We start from the raw sequence: 14,321 nt of genomic DNA, 5'->3' as shown, positions 1-14,321 counted from the left end.
TCTGATGCCAACCCACTGAAATCTTAGTAAAAACAGTAGTATCATAGAAAACAAAAGCCTAGGTATACACAACAGAAAGAACGCTATTTGTCCTCCCAGAAGTCTTCCAATTTCCTCTGCTTGAATGGCAACAAATGGTGGCTTACCTCCTCTGGGTGGTAGTTATGGAGTTGGCTGTGAATAATGAACTGTAACCAATCGTTTGCTTTGGCACATTCTCTGAGGTAAGACGTGCTCAGTTTCACATTGTGAAGCCTGCAGAACTGTACTGCTAATGCCCACTGGCTGCTAGATTCACTAGATAACCTGTAATTGGAAGTTGGGGCAGTAGAAAAAAAAAATTGTTAAAATATAGCTTTAGTTTAAATGGAAAATTAGTAAAAATTAAACAAATTTAACTGCAGCATATTCTCTAAAAAACCTTTCAACAAATCCCAAACGTTTATTAGGCTGCTTTGGAAAATAAAGAAAAAAGAGGGCTCTTGCATCCGCAATGGATAAAAGCTTTCTTAGCATACTGGCAGAATGCATTCCTTTTATCAACCAAGTATCTATCCATAGATTATACTAGCTATATACCGTCCTTAGGAGAATTGAGTAAATAGTCACTCAAGAAATTTCCTGAGTGCTTAATTGTTTTGCATGATTCAATTTAGAGTATCAGAGCCCAGACAGGTGCTTGGGCTTCCTCAGTTAGGGGGGAGTACTTGTTCTTGCTCATAGCCGGAAACTGTTGAGAACAGAGTCACTGATAGCAGGTAGAGAATGGTGCATTCCCAGGGTCTGGGGTGGCTAGGTCACCCCAGGTGGCATAGCACAGAGGAAAGATGGCATAAATGTGTAAGTAGAGGGGTTTTTGTGGATAGACGGTTACCTCAACTTTCATTATCAACTAATATATATTAGCAAGAGAAAATTAAGGAACTCACTTAAAATCAAAATTTATGAGATCCATATCCCACCTCTTCTCTTTTTTTTTTTTTTTTTTTCATAGAGAGAGAGCAAGGGAGGACAGAAGAGAGAATCTTAAGCAGGCTCCATGCCCAGCGCAGAGCCTGATTCAGGGTTCGATCTCACAACCCTGAGATCATGACCTGAGCCAAAATCAAGGGTCAGAGGCTTAACCGACTGAGCCACCCAGGTGCCCCCATCCCATATCTTCTTAAATGATTTCAACATGTAACACATAAGAGACTTCTCTGACCAGCAGGGCAGTGGAGGAGACAGAGCTCTTCTCTATCTCTTGGAAACTCTATCTCTAAAGAGTGAATAATTAGCTGCACCCTCCCTTTACTGATGGCAAGAAGCAATTAAAACTCACTGTCCATTCACTGAGTGTCTGCTATACACTGGCTGAGTAAGAAGGCCTGAAGGGATTGGTAAAAACATCTGAGGTGCTGGAAGAAAGACTAGGCAAATACAGATTGGAAGAATAAAGCTTGCTGGAAAAGAGAATGAGGCTGCAATTCAACAAACCTCTTTATTTCCTGCTGCTGAATGCTGTTCCATATACCTTCTTCTAAGAGGTTAAGCAATTCCTCTATGGTGGCCTTTTCACCCACAGCCAGTTTAGATAGTTTTTCAGCTGTAAGAAATACAAACAATAAAAACTGGTCAAGAGAAAGGGTCAGGAACTCTTCTGTTTGAAGAGTGTGGCCCAGGGCCATTTCAGAAGCTAATTAAAGGGCCCAAGAAAGTGAGATAAAGTGCAAACATTCTGCAGGAAAAAGATGAAGCAGGAACATAATTATTTCCTGCCCCAACCACTCACAATTCGATGCTTTAGACCTATTCATCCCTTGTCCTCTAAACAAAACAAACCCCAGATGGAGAAAGTACTGTACCTAGAGACTCTCTGATACAGCTGTACTGAGCATCTTCGTTTCTACACTTGTAGCTCAAAATGATATTGGCCACTTTCATATCAACTCTGAGCTTGAGGCTGTCGAGGCCAAGCAGTTCTAAGAAACAAACACAGGCAGCTCCTACTGAAGGTATGTAGAAGGAGGAGAGCCCTAAAACATAGGCTTCATTGCCTACTTGCTGGATCCTGAAAAAGAAAGGAATCAAAATCACATCAGAAAACTGTTTCTCACCAGGAAAAGGAGATGGAATTACATAGTGATACATGGAGTGTCAGACACCTGTGATTTTTAGCTTCCTCCCCCTTCCCGTTTTGGGCCCCTGCACATATCCATTTAGGTTCTTGGTAGTTTTTCGTTGTCTCCATAGCCCCCCATTCCCTTATATTTAACTTTCTCCTAAAACACCTACCCACAGGCCAAATTATTCTTGCTTCCAACTATATCCAGGGAACACAGAACAGAATTACAGAAAGACTGCCAAATTGTGATCCTATCAATTATGAGTATATATGCAAACTACCAAGAAAATTAATGCTAATTAAAGTTTGACATCACATATGTAGTTTTATATGCATAGACATATTTCAACGAAAGATGCACAAGAAATTAGCCATGTTTATTTACTATGCAGAATGAAGATAGGAGACTCAGGGACTTTTTATCTTTCATTTTTCACCCTTCTGAATTACTTGAATATTTTATCACTAAAATGCATTACGTTGTTAACTATGAAACAAACCAATAAAGTAAATCTATATTTAGGTGACTATATCTAATATTCCTCCCAATTCTGTGATTTATAAAAGTGAATTATAAAAAATGAGTTATCTTAAATACAGAATTCACATCTTATTATACAATTCCCTCTTAAGAATAATTACTAATATTTGGCAAGCTCCTGGGTTATTTAAAAAAAAAAAACAGAATTTTAAAAGATATAAATACTATTTTTAATATTATCTTTTTTTAAAAATTTTCTTTATTATTTATATGAGAGAGAGATGGAGATAGTGAGAGAAAGCATGAGCAGGGAGGTGGAGAAGCAGGCTCCCTGATGAGCAGGGAGCCCGACAAAGGGCTCGATCCCAGGACTCTGGGATCGTGACCTGAACCGAAGGCAGGTGCTTAACCGACTGAACCACCCAGGTGCCCCTTAATGTTATCTTTATTATCTTTTTCCCATTAACAAAAGACACACTAAATCCCCCAAACTTGGGATATACAGAAACGCACAGAGGAAGGGAAAAAAAAAAAAAGACGACCAAATTACTAGCCTGATATAACTACTTTTCAAATGTATATGTAAAATACAGAGATGTCTTTTATTAAGAGTATAAATTATGTTTTAAATACTCACAGCTGCTTGGGAGTCTTACTCTTGGTTAATTCCTGGACCAGAAAAGTACCAAATGCAAATGATGGCCGGCCATGTTGTAAATAATATGCAAAATTCAGACGTTCCACTATAGCATATTTATTAACTAGGTCAGGGCTAGAAAAATGTGGTAGATGACTCACTGCGTCTGGGGGGAAAGTGAAGCAATATTAATCCTCTGTACCTCACCATGATTAATTGCAAATCTGCACGTGGAAAACTTAACTCTGCAATGGTGAAAGAAAACCAGCTGCAGGACACTTGGGTGGCTCAGTTGGTTACGTGTCTGACTCTTGATTTTGGCTCAGATCATGATCTCCGGGTCATGGTATCAAGCCCCATGTTGGGCTCCATGCTCAGGGGGGATCTGGTTGAAATTCATTTTCTCCCTCTCCCTCTGCCCCTCCCCCAGCTTGCACATGCATTCTCTAATAAATAAGTCTTAACAAAAGAAAAAAAACAGTTGCTATAGTCATTTTGTACCACTGTGCATTACTAGGAACCACCAAAATGTAATAGTTCATTTTAATGTGTAGAAGTAGCCCATTTTTTTAAAAAATTTATTTATTTTAGAGAGAGAGAGAGCATACATGGGGGGGGAAGGGCAGAGAGAGAAGGAGAGAGAGAATCTCAAGCAGACTCCCCTCTGAATGGGGAGCCCAACACAAGGCTCAAACCCACAACACTGAAATCATGACCTGAGCTGAAATCAAGAGTCAGATGCTTAACTGAATGAGCCACCCAGGTGCCCCAGCCCCCCATATTATACAAAAATATGTATCCAAGAAGCTGCATAAAAACTTATAAATTATGCTTCTTCCTCAACTTGTTATTTTAGATGTCTTAATTCTGTATTTAATGATCCTTTAAGTCACAATGGCAATAATCCTTTAGCTATAACATCTCTGCTAAGGATCTGCAAGAGGAGCTTTTTAATTTATTCATGGAGCTCATTACACAATGAAATCCCTTCTTAACATTTTTATGAGTCCTCTATACACCAAGCCCAACTCCCTATACCTTTCTCCAATACACAGTGTAAGAACATCCTTTTCTCCATATTAATGCCCTCCTCAATTTCCTTTTGTTATCATTATACTTTCTGATGTATTCAGAGCACCTTATTATCTATATGATGGTACCACCGTTCTCAGGCCAGCAGAGTAGCTCAGTTTAAAGTTCCTCTGTGCCCATAAAAATAGCAGAAGATATTTGGATGTGATAAGTTAGTATGAAAGAACCCCTCCTGTTAGACAAGCCCTAATCTTTAATCGCCTCTTAACCACTTACTACCTGTGTGTAGTAAAAAAAAAAAAAAAAAAAAAAGTAACATTTTGAACTGTTAAGGAACAAGTTCTGGAAAACAGTGCATCTGCTTTTATTTTCAAAGTTCAAAGCTTATTTCTGAAAAAAAGTTTCATTCTCCTGTGGCATTCCAAGGACTTTTTATATTGTGACTTGGCTCTTTAAAAAAAAAAAAAAAAAAAAAAGACTTGAAGAGTTGAGAGGCATCTGTCAACTTTCCAAGCTATTACTTAAAAGTACACCCCCTTTGAGACTAAAAAAAAATTGTCACATGCCTTATCTATATTCTTTGTGAGATCACAGTGACTTTGGTAACTTATTACATATAAAACTGTTCATTCATTCATTAAATATTTGCTGAGTACATGTAAAGTATATAGCACTGTCTGGCGCCAAATGAGCTAACTTGAGTTTTTAATCCAAGTAAGACCCTGATTTTTTAGCAGCTGGGGGCTAGTACGGAGAGCACGTATAAGAGAAAATTCTACCCAAAGGGAAATTTTTCTCCTGCCTGTCACAGAAGCCAAGTCACCTCACAGTCACCCTACATCTCTTTTCAATGGTAAGATCATATGAAAAAAGAAGCAAATATTCTAATTAAAGACAATTCTCCAATTTTATAAATCCACATTATGTTTTCATAATTGTTTCATTTACTTTGTGCTTTATTTCCTCAAATATGTTTTAAACTTCTTAACACCAGGCAGGGAATACATCTTCAACTTCCTCTCTGTTCCCCTCATGTACCTAGTACAGTGCTCATTTTCCACAAAGGGGTCAGGACTCTAGCTAAGTGTTGGAGTTGGAGGCATTAAAACAGGGCAGGGGATTCGGTCTACACTCTAGTAGTAAGTTCCCAGAGATTAATTAGAGTATTTTCACTTGAAAATGCAATACGTACCACTTTATTCAGTCCTCAACGAATATTTATTGAACATCTACTATAGGCTGGGAACTTGCACTGAGCCTTGGGCACTAGGTAAATTAGATCTACTGAAATTTGGACTTACAAAACCGACACATTAGAAAATTCATTTTTATGCACGTCAGTAAATATTTACAGCGTATACATGCTAAGTGCTCATCTGAAGCCTACTTCAGAGTAATTTCACAGCAGAGGCACCGCAGGTACCAGGATATTAAAGGCTAACTCTAAATTTAAAAGTAAAAAAGTAAAGTTTAAGAATGGCATTAAAAAAAAAAAAAATCAGAGAAAGGCTTATGGCCTAAAGAGAACAGCAGTGTGTATGCGTCTGGTGCTCACCATGTGCCAGGAACTGCAAGAGCTTTTTAAATGCCTTGTCTCCTTTCATTCTCAGGTAATATGTGAGGTGGGCACTGTTATTAACCTTATTTTATTGGAAATTGAAGAGAGGGTAAATCACTTACCCAAGGTCATACAGCTATTTCATGGTCGGGCCAGGATTTGTCTAAGGCCTACAGCTATGCTCTTAACCTTTATTAATACTATACTGCAAACAAACAGGGATTTGGGGAAAGGGAGAAATTTAAGCAGATAGGTACAGCTTACATTTCCCAGCAAGAATAGCACTAGTGACACACTGTAATTACTTTGAATTCACAACACGTTTTCAATTCAGTCTCCTAGAAAATGTTTTCCATTGGAATGCATCTTCATTTTTGAAATGGAAAGCAGTGAAAAAAACTGGATTGGCTTTACATAAATTAACTTCTACCGTCAACACTGCTGAAATACTTCTAAAGCCCTAGGTACCTGGAATGACTTACCTCCTACAGCCAGTGTGTTGGCAGTCTGCCAGCCAAACAATCTGCTAGGGTCAAAGGGCAACAGTGACTGAAAAAGCGGAAAAATCAGTTAAAAGTTAAGTGATTCTAAAGTAAGTAAACAAAATGATATGAAAAGACTTCACAAGTGTCCGCTTCCCTTTTCCAACCTTATCTTTCTGGACTTAAATTCCGAGCGCAGCTTAAAAAGAAAAAGAATGCATGAGACACTTTCCTATGTTAATAAAAATAGAGCCAGCTATGTTCCTTTCAAAGACTTTTCTTGGGGCGCCTGGGCGGCTCAGTTGTTAAGCGTCTGCCTTCCACTCAGGTCATGATCCCGGGGTCCTGGGATCGAGCCCTGCGTCAGGCTCCCTGCTCCATGGGAAGCCTGCTTCTCCCTCTCCCACTCCCCCTGCTTGTGTTCCCGCTCTTGCTGTCTCTCTGTCAAATAAATAAAATAAAATCTTTAAAAAAAAAAATAAAGACTCTTCTCACTTCAAACTATATCTGCAAAGTATACTCTCTTTTGGTTGAAGCATCATCAATTATAATGTAACATGGACTTTTGAAATGCTTTTGGAATCCAAACCCAAGAGGACTAAGAGGCTAGATAATGGTACCATGTAAACAGGACAAGGTGAGCTAAGGCTGGTCCGGAAAAGGAATAGGGAGATAAGTAGATCAAAGGTTAGAGGAATGTGATGAACAAATCACCACCACGAAAAAAGAGTGGAGTAAGCTTAAGCCAGTCAGAAAAGGTTTGAAAGCAGGGAGCCATGGCTGTTTGAAATTTGTCTAGGCCAAAGATGTAGCAAAGACTATAAACAGGTGGTAGGAAAGATAAAGGAGAAAATTTTAAAAACCTTTACGTCACGATTTGGGTGGCTAAGGAAAGTGCAGCTTTGATTTAAAATCATGGGAGAATTTGGGCGCCTGGGTGGCTCAGTTGGTTGAGCGACTGCCTTCAGCTCAGGTCATGATCCCGGGGTCCTGGGATCGAGCCCCACATCGGGCTCCCTGCTCTGCGGGGAGCCTGCTTCTCCCTCTCCCACTCCCCCTGCTTGTGTTCCCTCTCTCGCTGTCTCTCTCTCTGTCAAATAAATAAATAAAATCTTTAAAAAAATAAATAAAAAATAAAAATTAAAAAAAAAAATCATGGGAGAATTTATGGTCTATTAAGGAAGGACTACTTTTCGTAAAGTAACAGGACTAAAACTGCATGAGTCAACTTGAAAACAGAACAAAGAACAACCTGAAATCACTTATATTTTAGGCTGATTGAATAGGTAGTAAAACTATGTTTTTGTACAATCCACTTATACATAGTTTACAGCGGTGCTACTGGTCTGCAATGAGATGAGAAACTTGCGATAAATTTAAATGCAGCTAACTACTTCCTGCTTCCAGAGTGTCTTGCTAAATTCTCTCTCTCTCTCTCTCTCACACACACACACACACACACAGAAAGCCTGCTGAACTGAACATGACACAGATTTATAGAATAGTCCAAGATCTTAATGTCATCACATACCACCAACAAGCCGTTCATAGACTGGCAGCCATCTAGGGACCACATTTTTGAGTAGGACTACTCTATAAATTAAGGACTGTACACATTAGAGAGATTTTGTACTTTTATAGATTATAGAGCTTATGTGGAATTTAAGGACACTGTGGGAATATGTGCACCCAGAGAAAAAAAGCAAAAGCCCTTTGAAACGAGAAATGAACAAAAGAATGTGTTCATCATGGAGGATCTGAGTAGGTTTCAGGGAACCTGAATTCCTCTGAAATAGAAGCAAAATTAAACACGTATGTGCAGTTTTTCTGGGTAGAAGACTCCTAACTTGCTCATATTCTTAAAGAGATCTCTGTCCTGAAAAAGGTTAAGAAGCACTGATTTAAATAAACAAATAGCCCTATTCATTGAGGAGAGAGAGAGAAGTTATCCGGAGTAGAATGAAGTGGCTTTTGAGGAAGGCAGCAGACAAGCAAGCTGGCCAACTGTCCGTCTGCTCTCAGATCCATTCCCACCTTTCTCTCCTGTTCTGCAGAGAACTGCATTTCCCAAGCGCCTCTGCCCTTTGGCTACCAGACAGGTTTTGCCAAGAGAGACAACATGGGAGATTAAAGGTGGGAAGAGGGAAGAAACCAGGATATTTTCCTCCTCCTTTGTTTTCTGGGGTATCTCCTCCAAGGTTCCAGCTCTACCCTCCATGTTCCCCGCTCAGGGGAACAGGCAGCCTGGCTGTGAGTTCAGCTGTTCCCAGGGATGGGCCCGACCTCTGGGTTCTGCTAACACTACTTTCTTGCACCGTTCTTGCAGCGTTAGGGGTGCTGGTGGCTTCCTTGTCAGTTTTTGACTTGTCTCACCATCGCATGTTTGGATTCCCCATTCTGCTATGACTGTGTAAGTAATTACCTATGTTAAAATGTCCTCCACGCTACAGACCCAGAGGGTGTTTCAGTTTTCCTGGCTGACCCCTGACTGACACTCCTCAATACCATACCTGAATAAGGTGGTAAAGCGTAATATCGGGTGGCAGGACATTAGAGGCAGTGTATTGTGGGAAGAGAGCAGTTTTTAGCTTGGGATAAGGAGTTAATGCCATCTTCAGTAACTGGGGATCTACTTTCTTCAAACAGGTCTCATTTTCATCATTCTGAACAACCTAAATAAAAAGATCACATGATACAGAGTAAGGTTTTTCTCTTCTCCAAATTTAAGTCTTTTTTCCACAAGAGTGAAACAAGATTAGCTTGAAAAACTACATGGTAGTGAAGAAAACACTGGTCAAGGAGTCACAAGCCAATAGTTTTAGTTCTGGTTCTAAGAAAAACTAGCTGGTGACCTTGGGCCAGATATTTAACAGCAGGCCTCAGTTTCCCACAAAATTAGGAGGTTCAACTAGATCAGTGGTTTTCAAACTACATGTGAAAATATTGTTTGAAAAAAGTCTCTGCTACTGAAGTATTTAAAATATTTAAATAGTAAGTAAATGTCTTTAAAGGGAAAAAAACTACTAGACTAGATGACTCCTACCTAGGTCCTTCTCCCTCAGTTCTCAAGTTATTCTAAGACTAATTTCTGACAGGTGATTAAAAACAGAGGCATAGATAACCATATGAATTAAAATATATTGCAATAATCTGGAAGAGGTGGTATTATATTAAGTTATTATCAGTAAGAAGCTTTTAAAGATTTTTATTAAACTGCATTCTTCAGTTTCCTGTAATGAGGCATACTATGTACTTTCAAAAAAGCAGAGATGGGCAAGTTTCCACTGGGTCCCTCAGAAGAGTTTATATGGATAGCTAAAAATTATGATTTCCTTTTTGCCTATTAATTCCCAAGCCACACATCTAAAGTATAGTTACTCCCAGGAGCAATCAGATCCTGATTCTATCCTGAAAACAAACCTGAAGTTTAGAAAACAAAGGTAAAAAAAAAAATCTCTATACCACATATTAGTTCCCTTCCAACTTAAGTGAATATAATACAAAATTTAAAACTTCATCCTTGTTTTATGCCCTTTAATAAAATGAAATACTTATGTAAGTGGTTGTATTTGAATATCAAAGGAGTCTAGAAAATCCATGGATATTTCCACTAAATTTAAAATCAGTCCTATTTTACCATAATAGGTAAAAGTGCTACCCATACCTGGCTGACACCCCCAGGGGCATACATTGTCGTAGCAAGGGCCAGGAGGGTATGTCCTTCCAATAGCATACTGCTTATACTGGCCTGGTTGCTGGGAATCAGTATCTGAGCATTTGCAAGGCTAGCCTGGAAGATCAGTTTGGGATCTGAAAAATAAAAGAGTAGATTTTTCTCCTTAAGAGAAAGAATTACATAATTCTGAGGAAGAAAATTTTTAACTCTATCCACAGTAAGAGGTACTTTCTAAGATGAAAAGCAACTGGAAAACATCATAAAGGGAAAAAATGAAAGATTTGTCCACATAAAGTAAAAACTTCTATTCAGACAATTGAGACAAACAAGTGTTGAAACAGACAAACAGAAGAAAATTGAAAGGTAATAAACTAGGGGGGAAATTTTAACAACAAATTAACAGCAAATGACAACCTAAGGATTAATGTCTTCAGCAAAGAGTTCATACAAATCAATGCCCCAAATACTGACTCTAACAGATAAGTAGACAAATAACCATTTACAAAGGAGGAAATATAAATGTTTGACATATGAAAATATGTAGTTCATTAGCAATAAAGAAATGCAAAATAAAATAATAATCAGATGCCGTATATTCCTTATCAACAAAAATAATCATCCTCAAGCACACAGCTGGTCAGGGCACAAAGAAGCTGGGACTTATGGATAAAATGCTCTAATTCCCCTGAAAAGCAATCTGGTCTTATAGCAAGAACCTTCAAATTGTATATAACCTTTGATCCAGTAATTTCATATCCAGGAATCTATCTGTACTAAGGAAATAATCTGATTTCAAAGACAAAAATTTTATGTTCAAATATACACAAGACTGTTATTCATGATAGAAAAAAACTGAGAATAGCCTCAGTGTCAAAAGATGAGAGAACAGTATATTAGTTAACAGTACATCCATATGATGAAATATTTGTAGACATAAAATAGTCATTGTCTCTAAGAACACAGGAAAATTCTTATAATTACTATATGAAAAAGGCAATATATAAATACATAGATATTTCTAGTTGTATCCCTAGTACTTAGAGACTGTCGCAATGTGGGAGCTTAATAAATATTTGTTGGATGAATGAAATATAATATAGACCAGGCTAAAAAAAAGTATAGAGAAAGTACCTAGAACAAAATACATTAAAATATATCAAGAGTTGCCTGTGGATGATTATCTACCTAGGCTATCTGCCTGTGGAGTTTTATCTTCTAGATAGTTGTCTGTGGCTTCCAATTTTTCTTTACAATGAACATGTATTATTTTATAATCAGCATCAAAAAAACCCAAAATAAAACATAACAAAAAAACCCAAGCCACATTATGAAAAAATTTTTTATTTGGAAAAAAAACAGGAATTCCATAAAAGATTGGCTGTTGATATTTCTTGCCTGTATAGTGGCTCTGCCTGGCCCCTTTCTGGAGAGAATTTCTGGAATAACACCAGCTAATCCCTCAAGTGGGCGGCAGGGGGGGGGGTGTCCCAGGGCTCTTCTGATTCGAACCGGAGCCAAACTCTCCTTCAGGAGCTCTACTACAGAAGCCACGACAATCCCACACACACTGTGGACTTTTTTCCTCTTCCATATGGAGTTGCTTACTAAAGGATTCAGGGCAGGCACCTGGAAGACAGACCACTTCTTCACAGAAAAAGGGTGTCCATCTACCAGACAGCAGGGATTCAGCCTGTGATAAACTGGTGAGATGAGAGATACCCAAAGACAGCCAAGCATGAGGCTGAGGGGGAAGGGCACACACGCACACATGCCATCTGGCTTTTCTTGGCTGGAGAGAGGGAAACATTTTTGGTCTTCTGCTTCTTAAATCAAACTTGAGCCTAGGTTATAGTCAGATATTTGTCTAGAGCCAAGTGATTTATTTAGAACTCACCAATTAAATGCCATTCAACAGACCAGTTATTTAGCAAAAAAAAAAAAAAATTAGATTTTTTAAAAAAAGATTTGATTTATTTTAAAGAGAGAGCAGAGTGGGAAGGGCAGAGGGAGAGGAAGAAAGAATCTCAAGCAGACACTGTTGCTGAGTGCAGAGCCTGACAGGCGGCTCGATCTCTAGACCCTGAGCTCATGACCTGAGCAGAAACGAAGAGTCCGACGCTTAACTGACTGTGCCACCCAGGTGTCCGTAGCCAAAGAAATTTTTTTATTTTAATACAGTACACCCATACCTGTTAAATTACTGGAAACTTGTCGACACTGAACTAAAAATTCAAACCAAGGGTAAGCTTCATGTAATTCTTTTTTTTCCAAAAAGGGACAATTTGAAGGACTAAGTCTGTATATAAAACAAAAGAACAAATTCTGGTTAACATACAGGATAAGACAATTATAACCATGTTTGCTCAAATGATAATGAGCTTTAAAAAAGGAACTTTGGAATTAAAAGTAAATATAACATTATATACTCCTTGTGCTGTGCTTTATATATTCCATATGATCTGGAAATAGAGAAGAATTCAGAGACAGATAATTTTATTTATAATGTCTTTACTTCCATGATGAAATTTTACCAACCCTTTAAGATTAACATACACCTCCTTTCAGATACTTTATATTTTATTGTATTTTTTTAAAAATTTATTTGAGAGAGAGAGAATGAGTGAGGGGAGGGGCAGAGGGAGAAGCAGACTCCCCGCTGAGCAGGGAGCCCGATGTGGGGCTTGATCCCAGGGCCCTGAGATCATGACCTGAGCCGAAGGCAGACGCTTAACCATTGAGCCACCCAGGTACCCCCTACTGTATTTTTTTTTAAACATCAAAAACTCTTTAGCATTTTCAAACTTCAGAGGTTTTTGAAAAGTTTTACACACTACAGAGAAGCTAGGACTGAGGAATTCAGTCTCAGAATACATCCTCTGAATATGACTTTTACATCTTCTCTTGCCAGTAGCTTTGGGGAAAAAAATTCCTGTGTCTAAATAAGCCTCAATGGTATGAACTGGAAAAACATCATCTGTTTGAATTCCTAGTTCTTTAATACACAAAATAAAATAAAAATGTTCTCATTAGCACATTAAGTGTAGGCTCTGCAATAAAACCTAAGCAGAATTAAATCTGGCTGTGCCATTTACTAGAACTGTGCACTTTAAGGCACATAGTCTCTCTCAACGCTCCAGTTCCCTCACCTGTGGAATGGGAGTAACCACCTCATAGGACTTTTGGGAATATTAGATGAATCAGTGCACATCAAGCACTTACCCTAGTGCCAAGAACACTGCATACTCATATATTAGAGACTACAATTCTTTGTATTACTGACCCAACAGTAATTCACAGTGGCCACATATGATTCTGCAGGTTGATCTTGGGCAGGTACGTACTGATGTATATTCACCTATCTAAATATAAATTGTAGAGCATATCTAACATACCTCGTAGTGGCTATGAATTCAAAATTGTTTAACATTCATTTGTCTGGGAATGAAGGTACCAAAGAACTCCAAGTTAACTTTTAGAATTTTCCCCTCTTTTAAACTTCTATAGCATTTCTTTCATTTTATTCTCTCTAGTTATTTAAAAGGTTAACAGAGATGTTACAGGATTAACATCACCAAAAACACATGATAAGCATTTAGTTGAATGCAGCATTGAACTAAGGTACCAAGTGGTGGAGCTGGCAAGGGAGGTGGGGAGCTACAGCAAAAAGACTAGCATTCTTCAAGTGAATGTTTAGTATTTTCCTAAAAGTCATATTCAGAAGTAGTATGGAAAGAGGAAACGTGAAGACCTGCTCAAAGACAAATCAGTTCTCAGTACTCACTTGTAACAGTCAAGATAGACATAGAGAAGATACTGCAGACCGTGTTCCAAACAATAGAGAATGAAGTGAGAATGGAAATCCCAACCTTCTTTGGATCTGTAGTTTTGAATGGGGAGAGCATCTTGCATCACACCCCCAATGCGGTTCAGTCTTAGCAGGAAGAGTTCAAAGTCTTCTAGTTCAGACTTAAGAAAAATCCCATTCCTGTTGAGCAGGTTTCAGAGATGGCAAGTTACAAAGTTGCCAGATTCAGAGCAGACCAAACCACTTCCATTGCTGAAGTCTCAACTACTTAAAACTAAGGATTTACAAATTAAGACTGCCAAGTCTCACTCTATAACGATGTTCTGACTATATTTTGCTAGTTTCTGATGAAGGTTCACGCACCATTTTAATATTTAAAGGTAGTAATGACAGTCTAGAGTTATCTTAAATATTTCAAAAACCTAATCTATCTCCATTTTTGTGTGTGTGTGTGTGGTTTTGACTGGTACTATACAATCCACTTTGGCAACAGTGGTTAGCTCTTGAAGCTAGAGGCTTTAACCACTGAAATTTCCAAAATAGCCT

General features: G+C 38.4%; 1 protein-coding gene across 4 annotated transcripts in view; it reads right to left on the bottom strand.

Annotated features, from left to right (window-relative positions):
- The window catches only part of SPG11 (SPG11 vesicle trafficking associated, spatacsin), an 82,152-nt gene that overhangs the window by 33,195 nt on the left and 34,636 nt on the right, over positions 1–14,321 (bottom strand). For all 4 annotated transcript variants that reach the window (XR_010405026.1, XM_045900169.2, XM_045900170.2 and 1 more), the window contains 9 exons: positions 13,752–13,955; positions 12,160–12,266; positions 9,959–10,104; positions 8,805–8,966; positions 6,295–6,361; positions 3,223–3,388; positions 1,845–2,050; positions 1,477–1,585; positions 147–306 (listed from right to left, as the gene is read on the bottom strand). Coding sequence is in view for 3 of the 4 variants with exons in the window: in XM_045900169.2 (XP_045756125.2) it covers positions 147–306; positions 1,477–1,585; positions 1,845–2,050; positions 3,223–3,388; positions 6,295–6,361; positions 8,805–8,966; positions 9,959–10,104; positions 12,160–12,266; positions 13,752–13,955 (1,327 nt within the window). In the remaining variant the exon portion in view is untranslated. The remainder of the gene's footprint in view (positions 1–146; positions 307–1,476; positions 1,586–1,844; positions 2,051–3,222; positions 3,389–6,294; positions 6,362–8,804; positions 8,967–9,958; positions 10,105–12,159; positions 12,267–13,751; positions 13,956–14,321) is intronic.

Source organism: Mirounga angustirostris, unplaced genomic scaffold (assembly GCF_029215605.1).
Source record: "Mirounga angustirostris isolate CCGP_5_RB_7025 unplaced genomic scaffold, mMirAng1.0.hap1 SCAF_9, whole genome shotgun sequence".
NCBI lineage: Eukaryota > Metazoa > Chordata > Mammalia > Carnivora > Phocidae > Mirounga > Mirounga angustirostris.
Note: the sequence above shows the minus strand (reverse complement) of the source record. Positions and strands in the feature narration are given on the sequence as shown.